At 45.3% G+C, this 20,556-nt stretch overlaps 2 protein-coding genes across 2 annotated transcripts in view; both read right to left on the reverse strand.

Annotated features, from left to right (window-relative positions):
• ETV6 (ETS variant transcription factor 6) overlaps nucleotides 1-10,216 on the reverse strand; it is a 245,923-nt gene extending 235,707 nt beyond the window's left edge. The window contains 1 exon segment of the mRNA XM_049783341.1: nucleotides 9,951-10,216. Coding sequence (XP_049639298.1) covers nucleotides 9,951-9,983 — 33 coding nt within the window. The 5' untranslated portion in view covers nucleotides 9,984-10,216.
• The window catches only part of BORCS5 (BLOC-1 related complex subunit 5), a 714,757-nt gene extending 694,510 nt beyond the window's left edge, over nucleotides 1-20,247 (reverse strand). Inside the window, exon 1 of the mRNA XM_049783334.1 lies at nucleotides 20,238-20,247. The gene's annotated coding sequence lies outside the window, so the exon portion shown is untranslated. The remainder of the gene's footprint in view (nucleotides 1-20,237) is intronic.
• Between the last annotated feature and the right edge of the window lie 309 nt (nucleotides 20,248-20,556).

Genomic DNA, 20,556 nt, shown 5'->3' on the forward strand with positions numbered 1-20,556 from the left:
GCAGCAGCCAGCATGGAAGGCCTGGATCTGAGCTCCAGCAAGGTCTCAAACCTGCTGTTGAACAAGAGTAAGGCCAATAGCATCTCCAGCCTTTATACACTCAAAATGAAGGAGGCAGAGCATGACGAAGTATAACTCTTCCCAGGGGAAGATACGAGTAAAACGTTTCTAAAAATCAGTACGTGGTTCTGGGGCCGGAGAGATAGCATGGAGGTAAGGCGTTTGCCTTTCATGCAGAAGGTCATCGGTTGGAATCCCGGCGTCCCATATCGTTCTCCGTGCCTGCCAGGAGCAATTTCTGAGCACGGAGCCAGGAATAACCCCTGAGCACTGCCGGGTGTGACCCAAAAACCACAACAAGAACAACAACAAAAAATCAGTACATGGGTTGGATGTAGCTGACCTTCATTCAATCCCTGGCACCGTAGGGCCCCAGCAGTACTGTATCCTCAAGTGCCAGCACCCAACTTCCAGCCAGACAGGTAGAGGAACATGGGGAACAAATCAGTTCCGACTTAAATAAATAAATATGTAAATACAGTGCAGAGGCCAGGATTAGGCTTTCTCCTGCCCCATGAGAGGAGATATGAGGTTCAGGACAGAGATGAACAAGTCCCAGAAGGAATCACACTCCAATCTGTCTAACCCAGTGGCTGTGCTCACCCACCAGATAGTCAAGATTGGACCCCTCCTCTGCAGTCCACCACACCTCACTTCACCTCACCTCCAAAGATAGCGTTCCCAAGCAGATATGACCCACCACCTCCTTTTCAGAAAAACAAAACAAGACACTTCTCAGGGTCCCCCTGAAAATCTATCTTAAGTAAATAAAGACCGAGCACCATCCATTACATCAGGAACTATTAGTCCTTCCCTTCTGGCCCACCTCATTGCTCCAGTACCCCCACCTTCAACCAGGGACGGTGTTGAAGCCTACTTTGATAAACACTTAAAGAAATCACTTACAGAAAAGCGCCAAAGGACAAGAGCAGACTGAATCAAATGCAAATTCAAGTCTGAAGCAGAGGTGCCCATTGCCATCACACACACAGACACAGACACACACACACACACACACACACATACACACACACACACAGTTTAAGTATAAGCCAGACACACACACACACAGTTTAAGTATAAGCCAGAAAACTGAAGCTAAGCTTTGTGAAGTCAGGTGGACCTTTTGTCCAACTTTCCCCCACATTCACGAGCCTTCCAGAAATGTTCAGGACAGATTCACTCATTCTGACTTCTTTTTTTTGTTTGTTTGTTTGTTTTTTGTTTTTTTGTTTTTTTGTTTTTGGGCCACACCCGGTGACGTTCAGGGGTTACTCCTGGCTATGCGCTCAGAAGTCGCTCCTGGCTTGGGGGACCATATGGGATGCCGGGGGATCGAACCGAGGTCCTTCCAAGGCTAGCACAGGTAAGGCAGGCACCTTACCTCCAGCGCCACCGGCCGGCCCCACTCATTCTGACTTCTACCAAGAATGTTGTGATGATGAGCAGCAGTTTACCTGCCACTGATCTACTTTTTCTTGATGTGTGAATTATGCCTCCTTATATCTCTCTGCAGATTACCACCCTTAACTCTTGGCTTCCTTCCTTCTCTCTACCTTTTCAGGATCCAGGAAGGTATGAAGATCAGCAGTACTCACTGAAAGCTTCCCCGGAAGCTACAACCAGGCCAATGGGGTCAGGCCAGGAGGATAGGAAAAGCAAAAAGAGGATTCCTAGGTTGGCAGGATCCATCTAAGATCCTGGAAATCTAAAATGAATGCCTAATGATCAGGCATTACTCAAGATACACGTGACGGATAATTTTTGCAAATAAAATACATAGCGATGACAATCATAGACTGCATGAAAGCCTTCCAGAAAAACAAAGCCAAGGGAAGAGAACTAGATTGGTGACAGGATGAGTCTGGACAGGTGAGAGGACTTCACCATGACCTTTCTCCATTCAGACAAAAAAAAGATGGGGTAGGTAGATAGGAAAGAGAGAGAAGCAGAGAAGGAGGGGACTGGAGAAAGAGAGAGCACTGTGAACTGGTTGCTGGCCTTACACGCAGTCGACCTGGGTTCAATCCCCATCACCCATTATGGTCCCCCAAGCACAGCCAGGAGTGATCCTTGAGCAAAAGCCCTGAGCACTATAGAATCTGGCTCAAATAACTCTCCAAAAGAGAGGAGAGGCAAAGAAAGGGAGAAAGTTTCCTAAGAACAGGAAGAGCAGAAGACCAAACTCCTTCAGGACAGAGAAAACCGGGGATGACTGACCACAGACAACCTGGCCAGTCACTGCCTGTCACTAGAAGGCTTGCTCTGAGAGAGGGAAGGTCACTCAGGGACAGGGTCCCATAATTCACCACTCTTCTCAATGCATTGGCCACTCCTTGTTTCCCAGAGGTCCTCGCACCTGTAGCCACACTGCAGAGCAGGGTCCTGAGAATCTTTTGGGACAGAAAGGGCACCCTCTACCATGTGTGGCCCATGTTGGGAGCCTGGCTTAGCCTCTCCAGTTTCATGTTCCTCATGGGTAAAATGGGGAGCAAAATGAGAATTGTGAAGAGTAGAGAAGGTGGCAGTAAGGAGCACAAAGACCAGCAGGCAGTGATACTCACGTCTTGAGGAAGACGATAAGGAAGAGGAAGAGAGACAGGGAAGTACCATAAGCACAAACACCAACACTTTTCATTGCATGAGCTTATAATGCTCCAAACACATGAGGGAAGCCCAGTTTTCCTTCAGCATAGTCTCTGGAACTAAGGGAGTCAGAGATATGTGTCTGGGGGTGCACACGTAACAAATGCAAGCTCTCGCCTTGCCTTGGTCTGCCTCCCCGCACCCACTCCCACTCTACAAATTCTAGATCATGTGGATGAAGGCTGTGTGTTTTCGTGCTCTGAGGAGAGAGGATCATCAGGCAGATTAAGAGCACGAAACATGTATTTGTGGTGATAGAAACATGGATTTGTGCCGCTGAAGGACTGGTTTTAAGCCACAGAAGCTCTCATTTCTAACCCACAGACCATGCTCAACCCAGGTCATTTTTGTCTCTTCAGAAACCCGTCCTTAAATGCCCCAGGAAGCAACACTTTATTAGTTTGTTTCGGACGGTATATTCAAAAGCCCACAAAGATGCATCTGCTGTCTAGCAAGCTAAATCCCAACTTCTCCCTAACGAAGTCTCTTCTAGGCGCAAACACTGGGCCTGGCAGTGGACAGTGTCAAGGCAAGGGGCCCCTTTCCGGCGTGGGAACTGAGTGAATGCACAACTCATTCCATTCCACAAATGCACACAGGCTGGTTTCTTCCACGCATCCAATAAAAAACACAGCAGCAGGGAGGGACTCTTCAGAAAACAAATTCCAGGGCTCTCTCTAAAACAACATTCAGGGAGGAAAATCTGTCACTGGCTGTCCCCAGAAACTGGTGGTAAAATGAAACTGCTCCTCCACTTACCCCACTCAGTCCCTGGTCCCTGCTGAGCTTCCTGGTGGTGCTTATGTAAAGGCACAATTGGGGATCTGGTTCAGTTCTGTCTTCTGTGGATGCCTACATCTGGGGCAATTTTCCCCATTGATTTCTTTAGACTAAGGAGCTCAGTAGCTTCTCCTGGCCCAGCTGCCTGGATTTTCATTGATGCTGTCTGCAACAGGAGCCAACCACACAAACTCAGATGTAACCTGGCTGCTTCTGGAGAAAAGTAGATAGAGCCCCCTCAAGGACTGTGTACAGCCCACCATGGGGTATTAATTCAAAAGAGCCCAAAGATCTCTGACAGAGATTTAATATAGGGGGCCTGTGGGGCCAGAGAGATAGTACAGCAGGTATAGTGTTTGCCTTGCATGCAGCCAACCCACATTCAATCCCTGGCATGCCATGAGTGATTCCTGAGTGCACAGCCAGTAGTGAGCCCTAAGTATTGCTGGGTATGGCCAAAAGACAAAAAAGAAAGGAAGGAAGGGAGGGACGAAGGGAGGGAGGAACAGAGAGAGAAAGGGAGGGAGGAACAGAGAGAGAAAGGGAGGGAGGAGGGAGGGAGGGAGGGAGGGAGGGAAGAAGGAAGGAAGGAAGGAAGGAAGGAAGGAAGGAAGGAAGGAAGGAAGGAAGGAAGGAAGGAAGGAAGGAAGGAAGGAAGGAAGGAAGGAAGGAAGGATGGAGAAAAGGGGGCCTTTACCCCCTTAAAAACGGAAGGGAGGGGGCTTGAGAAACAAGCAGTGAGGCACTTGCCTTGCATGTAGCTACTTTGGCTAAGACCCTGGCTCTATCCACAGTACCCCAAGGGTTCCCAGAATCCCTCCATGAATGACCTCTGAACATAGAGCTAGGAGTAAGTCCTAAGTAAGCACAACTGGGTGTGACCCAAACCTACCACCCAACTCCCCCAAATCTTGTATGATTCTATTCCCATAAAAGTTCTTGAAAAAAAGTCAAAATCATAGAAACAGAAAGTAGAAAGGGGTTTACCTAAGACTACAGTGGGGAAATCAGTGTATAGTGGGTACGGTTTCAGTGTTGCAAAGTGAGAAAGTTCTAGAGCTGTGTGGCCAAATGATGTGAATATACCACATAGTACCCATAAAAGGGTCAACGTAAGGAATACGCTTGCTTCCATCATTTAAAAACCCTATGGGCCAGACACAAGCCCGTCACACTGTCTGACCCCCTTCCCACTCCCACTACTTCCTATTCTCACATCTCAAAGAACACCCTCCACTTCTAGAATCCCCACACACGCTGGCTTCCTTGGCACATACCTCCATGCCCTCAGACCAGCTGGCAGGTGATTAAAATGGACCAAGCGAGGAAGTGCCAGAGAGAGCACAGCCTATTGTATCGAATTTCCTTGGCCTTTTATAGGGATGCACCGGGAAGCCAGCCTGAGTGGTGCCAGGTGGGGGGCCTGTGTGAGTCTACGGTCACTATGAACAGCAACAACTTGGCGCTCTTGTGCTTTCACGGAAACAGAAGCTCAGCCCAGGCGATGGCAGAAGTCTTCTGCCTCTACATGTCTCTAGAGACCCTGAGCTGATGATCTGAGAAACTAGAGGAATTGGAAACCTGCTAATCCAAACCTCTCAATGATTTGTAGTCTCTTGGACTCAAGAGTGTGTGTGTGTGTGTGTGTGTGTGTGTGTGTGTTGGACTCAAGAGTGTGTGTGTGTGTGTGTGTGTGTGTGTGTGTGTGGTTTTGGGGTCACACCCGGCAGTGCTAAGGGGTTACTCCTGGCTCCAGGCTCAGAAATTGCTCCTGGCAGGCACGGGGGACCATATGGGACACCGGGATTCAAACTGATGACCTTCTGCATGAAAGGCAAACGCCTTACCACCATGCTATCTCTCCAGCCCTGGACTCGATTATTTTGCTAGTTTAAGACCCAAAAGCTACTTGTGAAAAAGAAACGTGTTAAAAGAATAAGGGTCAAGGGTAATGACATCTTCCAAAACACGAAGTTTGTATTACACCCAAATCCTCCCACTGGCTATCTCTGGTCCAACATCGGGGTTATGTCATATGTCCCCAAATGCTGTGAGATCAGCTTAGTGCTCAGGCCAGTCAGTGCAGAGATGCTAAGGCTCTCCCAAAAAACAGGCAGAGATGAAGGGCACTGACCTCGTTCTATGTCTCACTTCAAATCAGCAAACATTACTGAGAAACATTTCTGTGCCAGATGCCAAGCAGTGTTCTAGGACACAGAGATAATCATCAAGAAACCCAAGGAGTCCAGCAGGGGAAAACCCAGAGTCTTGGGTGAACAGCCAAATCAGAAGTGGTTGCATTTAGCTACGAAGCACGGGGCTGAGTGACCATGGAGCACAGGCAACAGGTTCATCCTGCTGTCCCAGCAGACCTGCATGCAATGCCAGGAGGGACACAGGCTGGGGGGCGGTAACCACTTTCCGTTGCAACTTGGCTGAACTTAAAGCTGAACAGGTGACTTGAAGGTGAAGGCTGATGGAAAAGACAGCCTCTTCCTTCCTCCCGTGACCAGCTCAGGCTGCCACGATCATCCTCTGCAAACGGGGAGAGAGAAGGTGACTCTGCTCTTTACACTGAAAAATTGCAAATGCTCAGTCTACACAAAAGGTGCATGCATGGTACAGAAGCCATGAGCAGCCAAGGAATCATTTGAGTGAGCTTGGGTAGACCAGCCAGGATCATCTGGGAAAAACCTGTGCCTGGTCTGAACCTCTTCGGGTACAGAGCCCTCACCAGGCATTCCTCATCTACCAGCAGCCCGAAAACATTCTATGGGGGCAAAACCGTGGACTGAGTCAGAAACTTTTGCCTTGAAAATTCTGCCACCACTTGCCCAACTGGCAATTTTGGCCTTTTTTTCCAAACTCCAACTCAGAGATATGAGCCACTCTACAACACTCTGGCTGGCATATGCAACAAAGACCCAAGCTGTTCAGAGCACAACAGCTAATGCTTAGAAGTAAAGCAATGTTTAAAAGTAGGGGCCAGAGGGGCCGGGACAGATAGCATGGAGGTAAAGTGTTTGCCTTGCATGCAGAAGGTTGGTGGTTCAAATCCCGGCATCCCATATGGTCCCCCAGCCCGCCAGGAGCGATTTCTGAGCGTAGAGCCAGGAGGAACCCCAGAGTGCTGCCGGGTGTGACCCAAAAACCAAAAAAAAAAAAAAAAAGCAGGGGCCAGAGAGATAGCATGGAGGTAAAGCCTTTGCCTTCCATGTGGAAGGTCGGTGGTTCAAATTCTAGCATCCCATCTGGTCCCCTGAGCCTGCCAGGAGCGATTTCTGAGCGTAGAGCCAGGAGTAACCCCTGAGCACTGCCGGGTGTGACCCAAAACAAAAAAAAAAAGTAAGTCCTCCCTCCAGTAGAGTCACACCATGGATGAGGCAAACCCAGCCTGCTAACCAGTGGCCTGCAAGGAATAGGAACAAGTAAGGAAGCCTCCGCATGCCCCCCTGGCCAGGCCCTCCAATGTGCAGAGCGTCTTCCCCATGTCCGGCTGTAGCTGCTCATCCTTAAAAGCTTCAGAACTGCACACAAAATGAGCTGTTCCCAAGACTCCAGAAACCATCCTAGAACTTGCTTGTGGGTTACCAGCAAACATTGCTTCTTCTGTAGTCACTCCACCACATCCCAAGGACTTGCTGAAACACCCGCACACGTCCTGACCACATCTTCAGATGACCTGGAATAATCCCAGTTCTTGATCTCCAGCTCTCAGAACTGGACCGCAGCCACGGCTTAAACAAACTCTGCAGGGGAAAATATACACCCTCTATCCACCCTCTATCTGCTCCAAACCAGTCCACAGGCTAAGCAAAAAGTCTGTGCAGGAAGAGTCCCATAAAAAAAAAAGCTCAAATAAGGGTGGCACTTTCTTAATAAAGAATATAAAAACCTATTTCAATTGCAGAGAAATAGAGGCAGAAAAAGGCACCTAAAAAGATTGAGAGACAGGCAGAAAGGGGCAGTGGCGGAACGACAGGCAAACTCTTGATGTGCTTTTCCTTCCACGTCAGAGTCCAGACGGGGGTTGGTTCCCTGGGTGTAAGGAAATGGCCTCTTCCCATGGCAGATTAGAACATAGGCCAGTCCATAGCACTCCTGCTGGCTACATGCCACATAAGCTTATCACAAGGGGGGGGTGGTGCCCAAGTCATTTTGGAAGAGGTATCAAGAAAAACCACAGAAAAGTTTGCCTTTTTATTTATTTTTTGTGGGTCACACCCTAAAATCACTGCCCCATAGCTATCCCTTTCCCGTTTTCCTGATATTAGATTTAGGGTCATCCAACAAAATACCATTTGGGGCTAGAGCACTAGTATAGTAGGTAGGGTGTTTGCATTGCTTGTGGCTGAATGAAGCTCAGTCCATGGCATCCCATATGATACCCCTTAACCCCAGTACAACCAGGAGTAATTCTTGAGTGCAGAGCCAGGAGTAACCCCTGAAAATCGCCACGAGTGCCCCCCCCCCAAAAAAAAACCAAAATACTGTTCTCTGATTTTCTACTCTATTTTACTTAGTTACCTGTGGATAAGGATATGTCAGACTGATTCATCAAGTCATTGATTCAGCAATGAAACTTTTAAAGTATAGAAGGGCTCCCCCCCAAGTTCTTTCCTCTGACAATCCCCTCCATCAACATCTATTCCTGGAGCCAGAGAGACACAAAACACAGGAACCCTACCCTCAAGTTTCCCTGGTTACTTCTGTAAGACAAAAACAAACCCAACTCACCTTTTCAGTTCACTGCCTCAAACCCATGAAAATCTTTCCAGATGAGAAATGGCAAAATCTGAGCCTACTTATGAAAACCTAGTAAGCAAATATAATAAAATGCTGTTTTCTCTAACCAGATTCTAGTGGAAAAGCATTGTTAAACAGGGAAAGTTTCTCGAATTCCCCGCAAAAGAAGAAAATGGGTATATTTAGCCATTGTTTCTGCAGTGGACATTCGTGAAAAAACACCAAGAGTCCAAGCCCAAAACAAACTTCAGCAGTTTCAGCGTCTCAAGGGCTACTGCTGGCTCTCCCAACGGGGTACTCATGGAACAGTGAAATGAATAAAAGTGCACAATAAATAAACGCAAAATAACTGGGCACAAGAATCACATCATTCCGCCTCCTCCCGGTGGCAAAGTTCACAACAACTTTCTCAGAAGCAACAAACCATATTTATAGACACACAAATACATGCATGCACAAACACAACTCAGACGCCAAGATCTGCGTTTGCAAACATCCACCAGCCGGCATTAACCAAGCTTCACAAACACAGCCAGAAAAGTCCAGTGTTTTGGGCTCTAAAGAGATCCTCTCTGCACTGTCAAACAGGGAAGGTCATTTTGCCCTGGTCACTGAAGATAATTTTTCCTGCACATGGGAGTTTTTCTACTTTGGGGTTGCTCAACTTTCTTGTGTATCGGAATAAAAAAAATAAACCATTCTTTAACTTGATTCACCTTGGGTTAAAAAAGAAGAAAAGAGAGAGAGAGAGAGAGGAGGGCGAGAGGGAGAGAGAGAGAGAGAGAGAGAGAGAGAGAGAGAGAAAGAGAGAGAGAAAAGAGAGAGGAGGGAGAGAGGGAGAGGAGAGAAAAAGAGAGAGAGGAGGAGAGAGAGAGGAGGGAGAGAGAGAGAGAGGAGGGAGAGAGGGGAGAGGAGAGGAGAGATAGAAGAGAGAGGAGAGAGAGAGAGAGAGAGAGAGAGAGAGAGAGAGAGAGAGAGAGAGAGAAATTCATTGTGCAACGCCCAGGAAAAGCTGACACCAGGGCCGTCTCTCCGACAACGCTTGCAATTACAACACAGGAGGAGGGAAAAATTTCTATCAGATCAGACCCGGAAAGTCTTCAAATTAAAAAAAAAAAAACTGATTCCATCCCCAATGGGCCCCCCTAAAACAACTTTTTCCTCTCCCTCTAACCCGACCACCCCTCCCGAACAAAAAGTTAACATTTCAGTCACATGGCAGGAGTCGGGCCAGCTCTGGGTTGATTTTCTTTGATATATCTATTTTTTTTTAAAGCGTACTCATTCCGTGGAGGGGATGTTTTTGTGTTCCAGAAACAACTCAGGATCCTCTTTCAAACCCAGAGTAACCGGCATTTCATTGTCAAAAAGAAAGGGGGGGTAGGAGGCCTGAGAAGCTCAGCCAAAGACGGGGTTCTGCTGGGGAGAGTAGAGTAAGTAGCAAGGTTACACCAAAGGGTACAGCCTGCCGCCACCAAAGAGCCGCATCTCGATCCGTGGCGCCCCCCAAAAATTGAGCTGCGAACAGAGAGAGCCACGGCCAAGGGCCCCCAGTTTTGCCAGAGTCGTCTGCCGCTGCCAGCCAACCAGCCAGCCAGCCAGCTCGGGGTTGCCCCAACAGCGACAAGGGAGGAAGAAGAGAGGGAAGTCAAGGAAAGGAAGGAGGGAAAGAGGAAAGAGCTTTTTTATTTATTGATTGATTTATTTATTTTTTTTACCTTAATGCTACACTGAGCTGGAGTCTCAGCCATGTCTCCCGGCGAGTAGGGCTCAGGAAGTTCTCAGTTTTTTTCCACTTTCGTCTCCTCGCCCCAACCCAGAAACGGTCCCCCGCAGGCAGATCGCGGTCATTTAAGAAGTTTCTTGCAGCGGCTGCAGCAGCAGGAGCAGCGGCGGTAGCATCTCAGCCGGCCCGGGGGTCTAGGGAGCGAGCGAGGGAGCGAACGAGCGGGCGGCCGGGCGGGCAGGCGGGCAGGCGGGCGGGCGGGCGAGCGTGCGCACGGGGCGGAGTTGGGGTGCGCGGCGCGGGGCGGCGGGGGCGTGGGAGCCGGGCCCGAGCGCGGCAGCGGCAGCGGCAGCAGCAGCAGCAACAGCGGCTGCAGACGGCGGGGGTCTGTCTGCAAGGGCGAGGCGCGATCGGAGAAGAGAAGGAAGACCAGACCCGGGGCAAATTGCTGGGCCGGCCTCGTTGCTCTGTCTCTCTCTCTCTCTCTCTCTTTCTCTCTCCTCCCACCCGAGCTTGCGCCCCCGCCCCCCGGGCCTCCCGCCGCTCGCTCGTCGGCTCTCTCGAATGTTTTCCTTCCTGGAAGAGAGAAACTGAAAGGCAGAAGTGAGCCAGCCCTCTCTCTCTCTATGCTCTCCCTCTCCTCTCTCTCTGCTCATTGATCTTGGGAGTTTCAGGGCTGAAACTGACGCGGATTCCCAGCACCGCGCTCGGCCTCTTAAAGGAGCCACCAGGAAATTGACAAGCTCGGGTTACATGACAGCGCGAGCGAGCGGAGGAGCATCGCGGGCCCAAGAAACAGCACAGCCGGCCCGGGAGCTGGAGGAAGGGAGGGAGGGACGGAGGGACGGAGAAAATCGCCCGTTGGAGCCCCCCAATCACCCCATGCCGGGGCTTCCTGAGCTCAGCCTCCCTAGACCTATCCATCCATCGCCTCGCTCCTGGAAAGCACCTTTATAATGAACCCACCTCCCCTAAGTAAATTTAAAAAAAATTCCCTTAGCCCCCTCCCCAGGAGCCCCCCCTACTCCATGCCGGGACGCGGGGCTTCCTGAACTCAGTCCAGATTTATCCATCCATCACCTCGCTCTTGGAAAGCACCTTTATGATCAACCCACCTCCCCTAAATAAATGAATAAATAAAATACCAATAAGTGGGCGAGGAAAAAATCCCCATGACCCTCTCCCCAGGGCCCCCTATCCCCACCCCAAGTCGGGACGCGGGACTTCCTGAGCTCAGCCTAGACCTTGACTCTTGGAAGGCACCTTTATGATCAACCCATCCATTCCTAAATAAACAAATAAATAAATAAAATTCCCAATGGGGGCAAGGAAAAATCCCCTTAACTCTTCCCAGGAGACGACCCCCCCCCATATTCCACCCCAGTGGCTTTGATTCAATGCCTCCCACCTTTTCTTAGCTCCTTTTTTTCTAGAGCTCTTGAAATGCACCAAGGTTTGGGCTCGATGGGGTTAGGTTTTTTTGTTTTGTTTTGGATTTTTGTTTGTATTTTTATTTCCCTCTCCCCGGCCTGAACACCCGGCCGAGGCCTTGAGATTTATCCTTCCCTAGCAAGGAGAGACATTCCGAGGAGGACTTGGAATGCCCAAGGAGGAAATAAAACAATGGCCTTTGTTCGGGGTCCGGGCCGCGGCCTCTTTAAGAGAATCCACCAGGAAATGGGGAGCTCGGGTTACAGCTCTGCGCCGGCGGCCCCCGGGAAATGTCGGGGCGAGCTGGAGCGCCCGAGCGCGACGCCGGAGACAAAGCCACACGGCCTTGCGGGTGTAACCTTGCCCGGGAAGAGGCGCGATGTGGCCGCCGCTTCCCCCAATCGGAGCATGCATTCCTGGGGAAGGGCAGTTTGCAAAGGCTGTTGAGTTCCTTTTCCTGGACTTCCTTCCCTTCCCCCGCCCCGCACCCCTCTTCCTCCCGGTTTGGAAATCCTCTGCCCATTTAAAGCAATAGCAGCCGCCACCAACCGAAATTGGGGACCCGACTCCAAAGTCGCCCGACGCCACCACCAGGCTTTCCTCCTGCACCCCCAACACTTTCTGTCTCCCGACCCACCCACCCACTCCCTCCACTCGAGGGAGCCCAGTTCGCGGCTGAGCTTAACTGATTTTCCCAGGACTAGATTGCCTGGGAAACAATTGCGAGGAATTTAAGGCTTGTCCAAGGGACTTGAGTTTATGAAAAAGGGCTTGGGTCTGAGCTTTATTGTTTGTCTGGTTACTACCTCTTAAAATGCAATGGGTGTCTGTTTACCAGAAACAAGATTTCGTGGTGTTTTCCATTCTCAGCCCTGCTAAGGCCGTCTCTAAGTCTAGTTTCGTGCGCCTGGTCGGTGTATGTCTTATTCAACATATATGTAAACGCATATGAAATAATATGTAGATAGTGTCTGAGGGTGGATGGACAGATATCCCAGATCCTCTGCACTCTGCAGATTTTTCCTACCCATCTTCCTTCCCGCCCCACTCGACTCATAATAAAATGTGCACATGCTGTATTTCACAAACTCATCTGAGCATTTTGAATCAGAAGTGCGTTGTTGTTGTTGTTGTTGTTGTTGTTGTTGTTGTTTTAAAGCACTTGAGATGGAAGTCCAGGGGACCTCAGCAGTTTTACCATCCAGTGGCCCTGTACTCCGGAGCAGATCTCAGGCCATCATGCTCCTCTGTTTGGGGCCCACTGTTTTAGTTCTACTTGCTCCCCCAGTTCCCAACAGAGTGGCCCCAATGATTTTGCTAACTTGGTTCTGATGTCTCTTAGCTTAACTAAATTCTACACCCATTATCAACAGGATGGATGACAATTCACTCTGCTTTTCTAAAACAGTGAGGAGTGTTGTTGTACCTAATAGGCTTGTGAGTATTAAACGGGGACATTCTAACAAAGTGCTGGGAGACTTCAGTGCTTGGCATATATTATATGTGCTCAATATTAGCTACCCAAATTCTAACCTTGGGTCTGAGTTGTCAGCTTCCATTCCTATTTCCTCCTTCCCTCTCCCAAGAGACTCTTGAAAGTAGTAGTTTGCATCAGAATGTCTAGTTCCCAAGCATGATTGATAAGCAGTAGCAACTCTAGCAAATGCTGTATTTAGATCCTGGGGTTGGCAATCTTTCCGTAAAGGACGCTGAAGTTTTTAGGCTTGAAAGTAAAGACAGGCGAAATCAAGGACATTAAGTAGATACTTAAGATTACGAAAGAAAACAAAGCCAAAAATTTCTATGGACACTGTAAAGTAAGCAACAATGTTGATAGAGGTCTGTCTGATCTTGAGAAGAAAGGATAGATAACATTTAGGGAGGAGATAGCATGACACTTACTAGAACTCCAATACCTAGTGTTTTTATATCAGAGTTGATTGTAATATTCAAGAGATGATTTTACAGGCCAGGCTCTGCTTCTGAAAGGCCTGGATTCAATCCCCAGAACTACTTGGTCCCCAAGCACTGCGGTACAACCTCCCTCTATCCCAGCACCATAAGGTATGGCCCATAAACAAGTAAACAATAACAACAGCAATTGTTTGCAGGGCCTGGGCTGATAGACCAACACCTCTGAGTGTGACACAAAAATAAAGGTGATTGCAAATAGTGTTCCAGGGTAATGAGATTTCCCATAATTCTTTTATCTTAGAGGCTGTCAAATATATCAATCTATGAATGCATACATCTATGTAGTCATTTATACAACTCTATTAAAATTCTATAAATTTTAGATATTTCTTCAACACATCATTGCATTGAAGATTAATCATGCCCAGTTGAAGGTTGAGTAGAAGTGCTTCAGTGGCACAGTTAAGAGCATTTTAAATATGGAAACTTTCACTTGCATTGAAATTTAAAAACCAGGGCCAGAGATATAGCACAGCGGCATTTGCCTTGCAAGCAGCCAACCCAGGACCTAAGGTGGTTAGTTTGAATTCTGGAGTCCCTTATGGTCCCCCATGCCTGCCAGGAGCTATTTCTCAGCAGTTAGCCAGGAATAACCCTTGAGCGAGGCCACGTGTGGCCCAAAAACCAAAAAAAAAAAAAAAAAAAAAAGAAATCTAAAAACCACTGTTGGAATTGTAGTTTTCAGGTCAGGAAAATATGCTGTAAAGTTGTGTTGGAATGGAGATTTTCACTTCTTTTTTTTTTTAATAATATCTTTATTTAAACACCTTGATTACAAACATGATTGTGATTAGATTTCAGTCATGTAAAGAACACCCCCTCCTTCACCAGTGCAACATTCCCACCACCAAAGTTCCAAATCTCCCTCCACCCCACCCCACCCCCACCTGTACTCTAGACAGGCTTTCCAGTTTCCGCATTCATTCACATTGTTATGATAGTTCTCAGTGCAGTTATTTCTCTAACTGCACTCACCACTCTTTGTGGTGAGCTTCATGAAGTGAGCTGTAACTTCCAGCCCTCCTCTCTTTGTCTCTGAGGATTGTTGCAAAAATGTCTTTCATTTTTCTTAAAACCCATAGATGAGTGAGAGTATTCTGCATCTATCCCTCTCCCTCTGATTTATTTCACTCAGTATGATAGATTCCACATACATCCATGTATAGGAAAATTTCATGACTTCATCTCTCATGACGGCTGCATAATATTCCTTTGTGTATATGTACCATAGTTTCTTTAGCCATTCGTCTATTGAAGGACATGTTGGTTGTTTCCAGGAGATTTTCACTTCTTGTTTTAACTTTCCACAGCATGAGAAGTATATGAAGCAGCTTGATATTATTTGTGATTTAAATAGTTTTAGTTGTGTCAAAATGATTTAAATGCAGGATAAGCTTATTTATAGCTCTGGTTTTCTTTGTCGTTTTACATTTAATTTATAAACATCACCAAATTGTAGCAAAAGCTAATTCTAGAAACTATTCTATGTTCAATAATTTCAGAATAAGGGAAGTTTTTTTATTCATTCATTCTCATTTTTTCATTGTTTCTCTATTCCTCTTTTCCTCTAATTTTTATTTTCTGAAATTTGGAAGATATAAGTTTTTATCCCCAGTTTCCATTTTAATTCCTAGATTGCCTTTCTAATTTTTCTTCATTATGTTAAATGTAGTGGTTGCTCTAGAAATTACATTTTACATTTTAATTATCACAATCTATCTTGAATACCTAAGAAACCGAATAGCTTAATTCCATGTATTTCTTTCCCATTTTTCATGATGCTTCATGATGCTTGCTTATATTTGTATGTCATAAAACCTGCCATAAGTGGACAGTTTAAAAATTAGAAGTATGTATATATCATGAAATTATTAAAAAAAATAGACCTCTTTTAATTTGCCTAGACATTTGTCCTTTTCTGCTTTTACATATCTTTTCATAGTCCTGGTTCATTCTCTTTACCTCTAGAACTTCTTGTGGCATTTCTTTTTTTTAACTTTTTTTTTTTTTTTTTTTTTTTTTGGTTTTTCAGGTCATACCTGTTTGATGCTCAGGGGTTACTTCTGGCTAAGCCCTCAATAATTGCCCCTGGCTTGAGGGGACCATATAGGACGCCAGGGGATCAAACTGCAGTCCTTCCTTGGCTAGAGCTTGCAAGGCAGACATCTTACCTCTAGCGCCACCTGGACGGCCCCTCTTGTGGCATTTCTTAAAGTCGTTTTTTGGAGAGGAAGCCTCTGCTTACTTTTAGAGAAGTGGGGGGCCTTTATTTTATAATAAGCTCTGAAGGATACTTTTCCTCTTTTATATAAAGTTTTTAGTTTGACATTTTTTCCCATTTGGCGCCTTAAGGGTATCTTTTTATCTATGTCACCTTTGTTTTTTATAAAAAGGTGTTTGTAGTTTACATTTTAGCCAATGTCTTTCTATTTTGCTGGTTGTTTTTTAAGAGCTATGCGCTAAATTTGGTTTTCAGAATTTTGACCAGCATGTGCCTATGTGTAGTTTTGTTTGCAATCATTCCTCTTGATATTGGCTATAATTTTTAGACCTGTAAATTGATAACTTTCATTATGTTTTAGTAAATGATCATCTTTGGGGTTTTTTTCTGTCATTTCTCTCTATTTATTACTCTGTTGATACAAATGTCAGACAACATATCATTACTCCATAGATCTCAAGTATGTTTTTCTATTTCCTTTTCTTTCAGGTTGGATTCTTTGTATGGTTTTATTTCACTTTTTTTTTTTTCATTTTACTTTCTACTGAAGAATTTGTTAAAAAAAAAAAAGAATTTGTTAAGCCTATTTTTAATGCTTTACTTCTTGTTTGTTTTTGTTTTGTTTGGGGCCACACCTGGCTAGGCTGAAGAGTTATTCCTGGTGAGCTCAGGGAAACCAATGGGATGCCGAGATTGAACCTGGGTTGGCTGCATGCAAAGCAAATGCCCTACTTGCCATAATATCACTCTGGCCTCTGATGCTTTACTTCTGATACTATATTTATTTTAATCTTAGCGTGTCCATATTTTTACTCTCCATCACTTTTCTGAGGTTGCCAATGTCTTCACACGTAGTTCCCACCTTTTCTATTATTAGTCATTTCTTATTCTTTTCATGTTGGGATCATTCTTTTGTTGTTGTTGTTTGATTTTTGGTTTTGTGTCATACCCAGCACAAGTGCTACTTCTGACGCTGTTTAGGGATTACTCCTGGTGGTGCTTGGGGCATAGAGTTGGCAACATGCAAAGCAAACATCCAACCTATAGCTTAGGCTCTGGAAAAATTCTAATTTGAACCCTTTCTTGGTTCATTTCTGTTGGTGGTTTTCATTCTCAACCATGGCTTATATCTTTTTTGCCTTTTTTGTATATTTGGATATTTTTCCTGTGATTTGAACCATTTATGCTAAAAGATACTAGATATTGAATTTAACTATATTTTCATCAGGATAGGGCCAGCCATACTCTTTTATATTGGTGGCAGAATTAATGATGAGGTGATAAGATCTGTAATGAAACTAAATTGGAAATTGTTTAGTTTCCAGTCAGTTCATCACGGGTTGTAAATAGTTTGAGGGCAGGATCAGAACTTTTCCTATAGTTAATCCTGAGCTTCTGCTCTTAGGAGTTTTATCTATTGAGTTTCAAACCTTAGAGAAGATTCTCATCTTTCTCCTGTCCTCATCCCTTTCAGTTATGTTTTTGTTTGGTTGGTTTTGGTTTTTTGTTTTGTTTTGGTTTAGTTTGGTTTGGTTTTTGGGTCTCACCCAGCAGAGCTCAGGGGTTACTCCTGGATCTATGCTCAGAAATCACTCCTGGCAGGCTCGGGAGACCATATGGGATGCCTGAATTCAAAGCACTGTCCTTCTGCATGCAAGGCAAACACCCTACCTCCATGCTATCTCTCTGGCCTCTCAGTTGTTTTTAACTGAATGCCTAGAATATTCTCTTGGTACTCTTATCATTTTGTAAATATTTAGGTATTGGAGTAACCTATTAGGATAATTATTTACATATGTTTGTCCCACCTGGGGCAGGGGGTGAAGGGGTAGACAGACTCTGGATTGGCCCCCTCCTTACCCCTACCTGTTCTCCACCCATAGGGGTGATCCTATTCTTCTCAATAAAGACCTTGGATCAGAGAGACTTACAAGGTTTGGGTTCCACAGCTTGCCTGTCTGCCTGCCAGTGCCTTTTGCCTCCTTGTTGTTAGCTTGTGGTGGAAGTTCCTGAGCCTGTTTTTTACCCTAACCTGGTATGGATTATTTCCTGTGTCGACATTGCTTCCAGACCCACCTTCCCCAAACCTCCAACCCCACTTCCCATATTAGGGTATAAGGTTTCCTCTACATTTAAATAATAATAGTATGAGGTTAAAAATATTGTATAAGGCATTTATCTTGCATATTACCAACCATGGTTCAATGCCCAGAACCACATAGTTTCCTGAACCCCTGCAGCAGTGACCCTGAATGTAAAGGCAGGAATAATCCTTGAGCATTGCCAAAGATGGCAAAAAAAATCAGAGCAAATAAAATATAATCAAGGACCAGTGAGATGGTTCAATGGACTATCTTTGCATGCAGAGCATACTTTGCATGATGGAAGCCCATTTTCCATTCCCAGGGTCAACACAGAGCCAGTTGTAGTCACTGAGTACAAGTGGTATGACCCAAAACTAAAATAGAAAAATAAGGTCTAAAATATATGTATATATGTATATAATTAACATACTAATAGTATACATAGAAAGAGTTATTAATGTTATTGTGATGACTAAAGAAGCAACCCACACTTACTTGTGATGCTTGCAGACTTTTTTTTGTTTTTGTTTTTGTTTTTGTTTTTGTTTTTGGGCCACACCCTGTGACGCTCAGGGGTTACTCCTGGCTATGCGCTCAGAAGTTGCTCCTGGCTTCTTGGGGGACCATATGGGACGCCGGGGGATCGAACCGCGGTCCGTCCTAGGCTAGCGCAGGCAAGGCAGGCACCTTACCTCCAGCGCCACCGCCCGGCCCCGATGCTTGCAGACTTGATTGTGGTACTTAGACACTTTGTTGAAATATAGGGAATCCTAAATAGCAGTGTTTTCAGTATACATTCAGTACATGTGGGTGATACTGGCAATCAAACCTGTAGCTTCATTTGTGTAAGGCAGGTGTTTGGCCACTGACTAAGGCTTAGCTTGAAAGGCCATGAATTAGAGGTTCTCTTAGTACTTCGTTGCCAATGTTCCTGTAGTCCTGCCCCTGAGTTAGTGTATCTGTGAGAAAGAATTAGGAGGAAGACTTGTTTTACATTATACTCAGGGTCATCTCTGAATTCTCCCCTATCTCTTCAGCCCACATGTACATTAAAATTTGTTGACACAGGTTTCTCCCTAAAATGACCTATGACAAATTTCTTTCCTTTACTCTTCAGCCTAGGTTGCAAACCACCAGGAGTCTTTTCCTTTCACTTTTTTCTGAAATTTAGTTCACTTAATACAAAAGCGTTCTTTGTGTACTAATCTCTAATTTTTGTTTTTGTTTTTAGGCCACACCAGGCAGTACTCAGGGCTTACTTTTAACTCTGTGCTCAGAGATTACTCTTTTTTTTATTTTTTTTTTTTTTTTGGTTTTTGGGTCACACCAGGCAGCGCTCAGGGGCCACTCCTGACTCTACACTCAGAAATTTCTCCTGGCAAGCTCAGGGGACGATATGGGATGCCGAGATCTGACCCACCTTTCTTCTGCATGCAAGGCAAACACCCTACCTCCAGGCTATCTCTCCAGCCCCTCAGGGATTAATTTTAAGCAGTGCTCAGGGATCCTTATGCAATGCTTGGGTTGACCACATGCAAGTACCTTAACCCTATACTGACATTTTTTAAATTCTAATCTTTTTATTTATATATATATGTATGTATATGTATATTTATATGTGTATGTATACATATATATAATTATAAAGATTTTTTTTTTGCTTTGTATTTTAGGGAATAGATTATGATCTCTTATGACTTTCAAACTAGAAGAGGAATCTAAATAGTTAATGTTTATTGTCTAAAAGAATGATGAAGACCTGGGGAGATAGCTCCAAGGGCTGAATCACAGGCTTTGCAAGTAGGAGTCCCAGGTTCAATCCCCAGTTCCTCAAGCACCCTTCAGGGACTAGTTCCTGAGGATAGCCAGATGAAACTTAAAAAAAAAAAAAAAGTGATGAAGAAAACAAGAAATGGGGGAAAACATGAACATTTGAGAATACAAATGAGGATGATTTTGAAATGTTGAGAATCACTGCCCTACTTTATATATTTCCTTAATTACATCAATCAACGGGCAGAAAGGCAGAATTACGTGTGTGGGGTGTCATTACACAGATATACTATATATAGTGATTGGTTCTCCACATGCTGACTAAGATACTAAAACATGTATATGTGGCAGTTGGTTGGGAAGAACGAATAGAAGCAAAGTGGGTGAAATAAGTTAGAACTTAAAAGCATGAGCTAGATCTGGTGAAAATGAACTGAAACTACTGTCAGTTTGCTTTGCTCCTGACCTATGGTCTGCATGTCCTACACAAGCTGGAGCCTTTTGTCAGGAACTCATTGTATAGGTGCAGAGTTTCAGAAGTTGAAGGAGGACTTGGCAAAGATGGGCCAGCGGAAGCTTAGCTGCTGCTATACACCAGTAGGTGAGACTGAAGATAGGTGACAATCAGTGTCAACTACCAAATAAATGTCACTTTATTTCGACCCTCTCAATCACCCAAGAGACTTTGTTGTGCCCCCCAAAATGGGAACACAGAGAGGGACTTCTGGGAAAGCAGATAGATGATTTGCTTTTCATAAGTCCCCAATGGCAGTGATATATTTTTAGAATTTTCCAGTACTCATGCGACATTTTCCTAGCTAGCCATCAAATTGTTGACTTCCGTGTGCTTTCTGTGGCTTCCCCATCTTTCTCACTAATGCCGTTGCATTATCAACCATCCATCAATTTAGTAAAGCCCAAAATAATTTTGACATCCTGCTCTCATTTATCTTAAATACCAGCCTGTTCCCCAAACTATTTGTGTGTTTACAGATTATCCTCTATCCAGCTTTGATTTACCACTTCCCTTTCTCCACAATCAAACTCCTCTAAGTATTATTCCCAGACTGTTCTATTCAGCTATCATTCAGATTTCGAAGAACAATATAGAGCTT

The sequence above is a fragment of the Suncus etruscus genome, chromosome 11 (genome assembly GCF_024139225.1).
Source record: "Suncus etruscus isolate mSunEtr1 chromosome 11, mSunEtr1.pri.cur, whole genome shotgun sequence".
Taxonomy (NCBI): Eukaryota; Metazoa; Chordata; class Mammalia; order Eulipotyphla; family Soricidae; genus Suncus; species Suncus etruscus.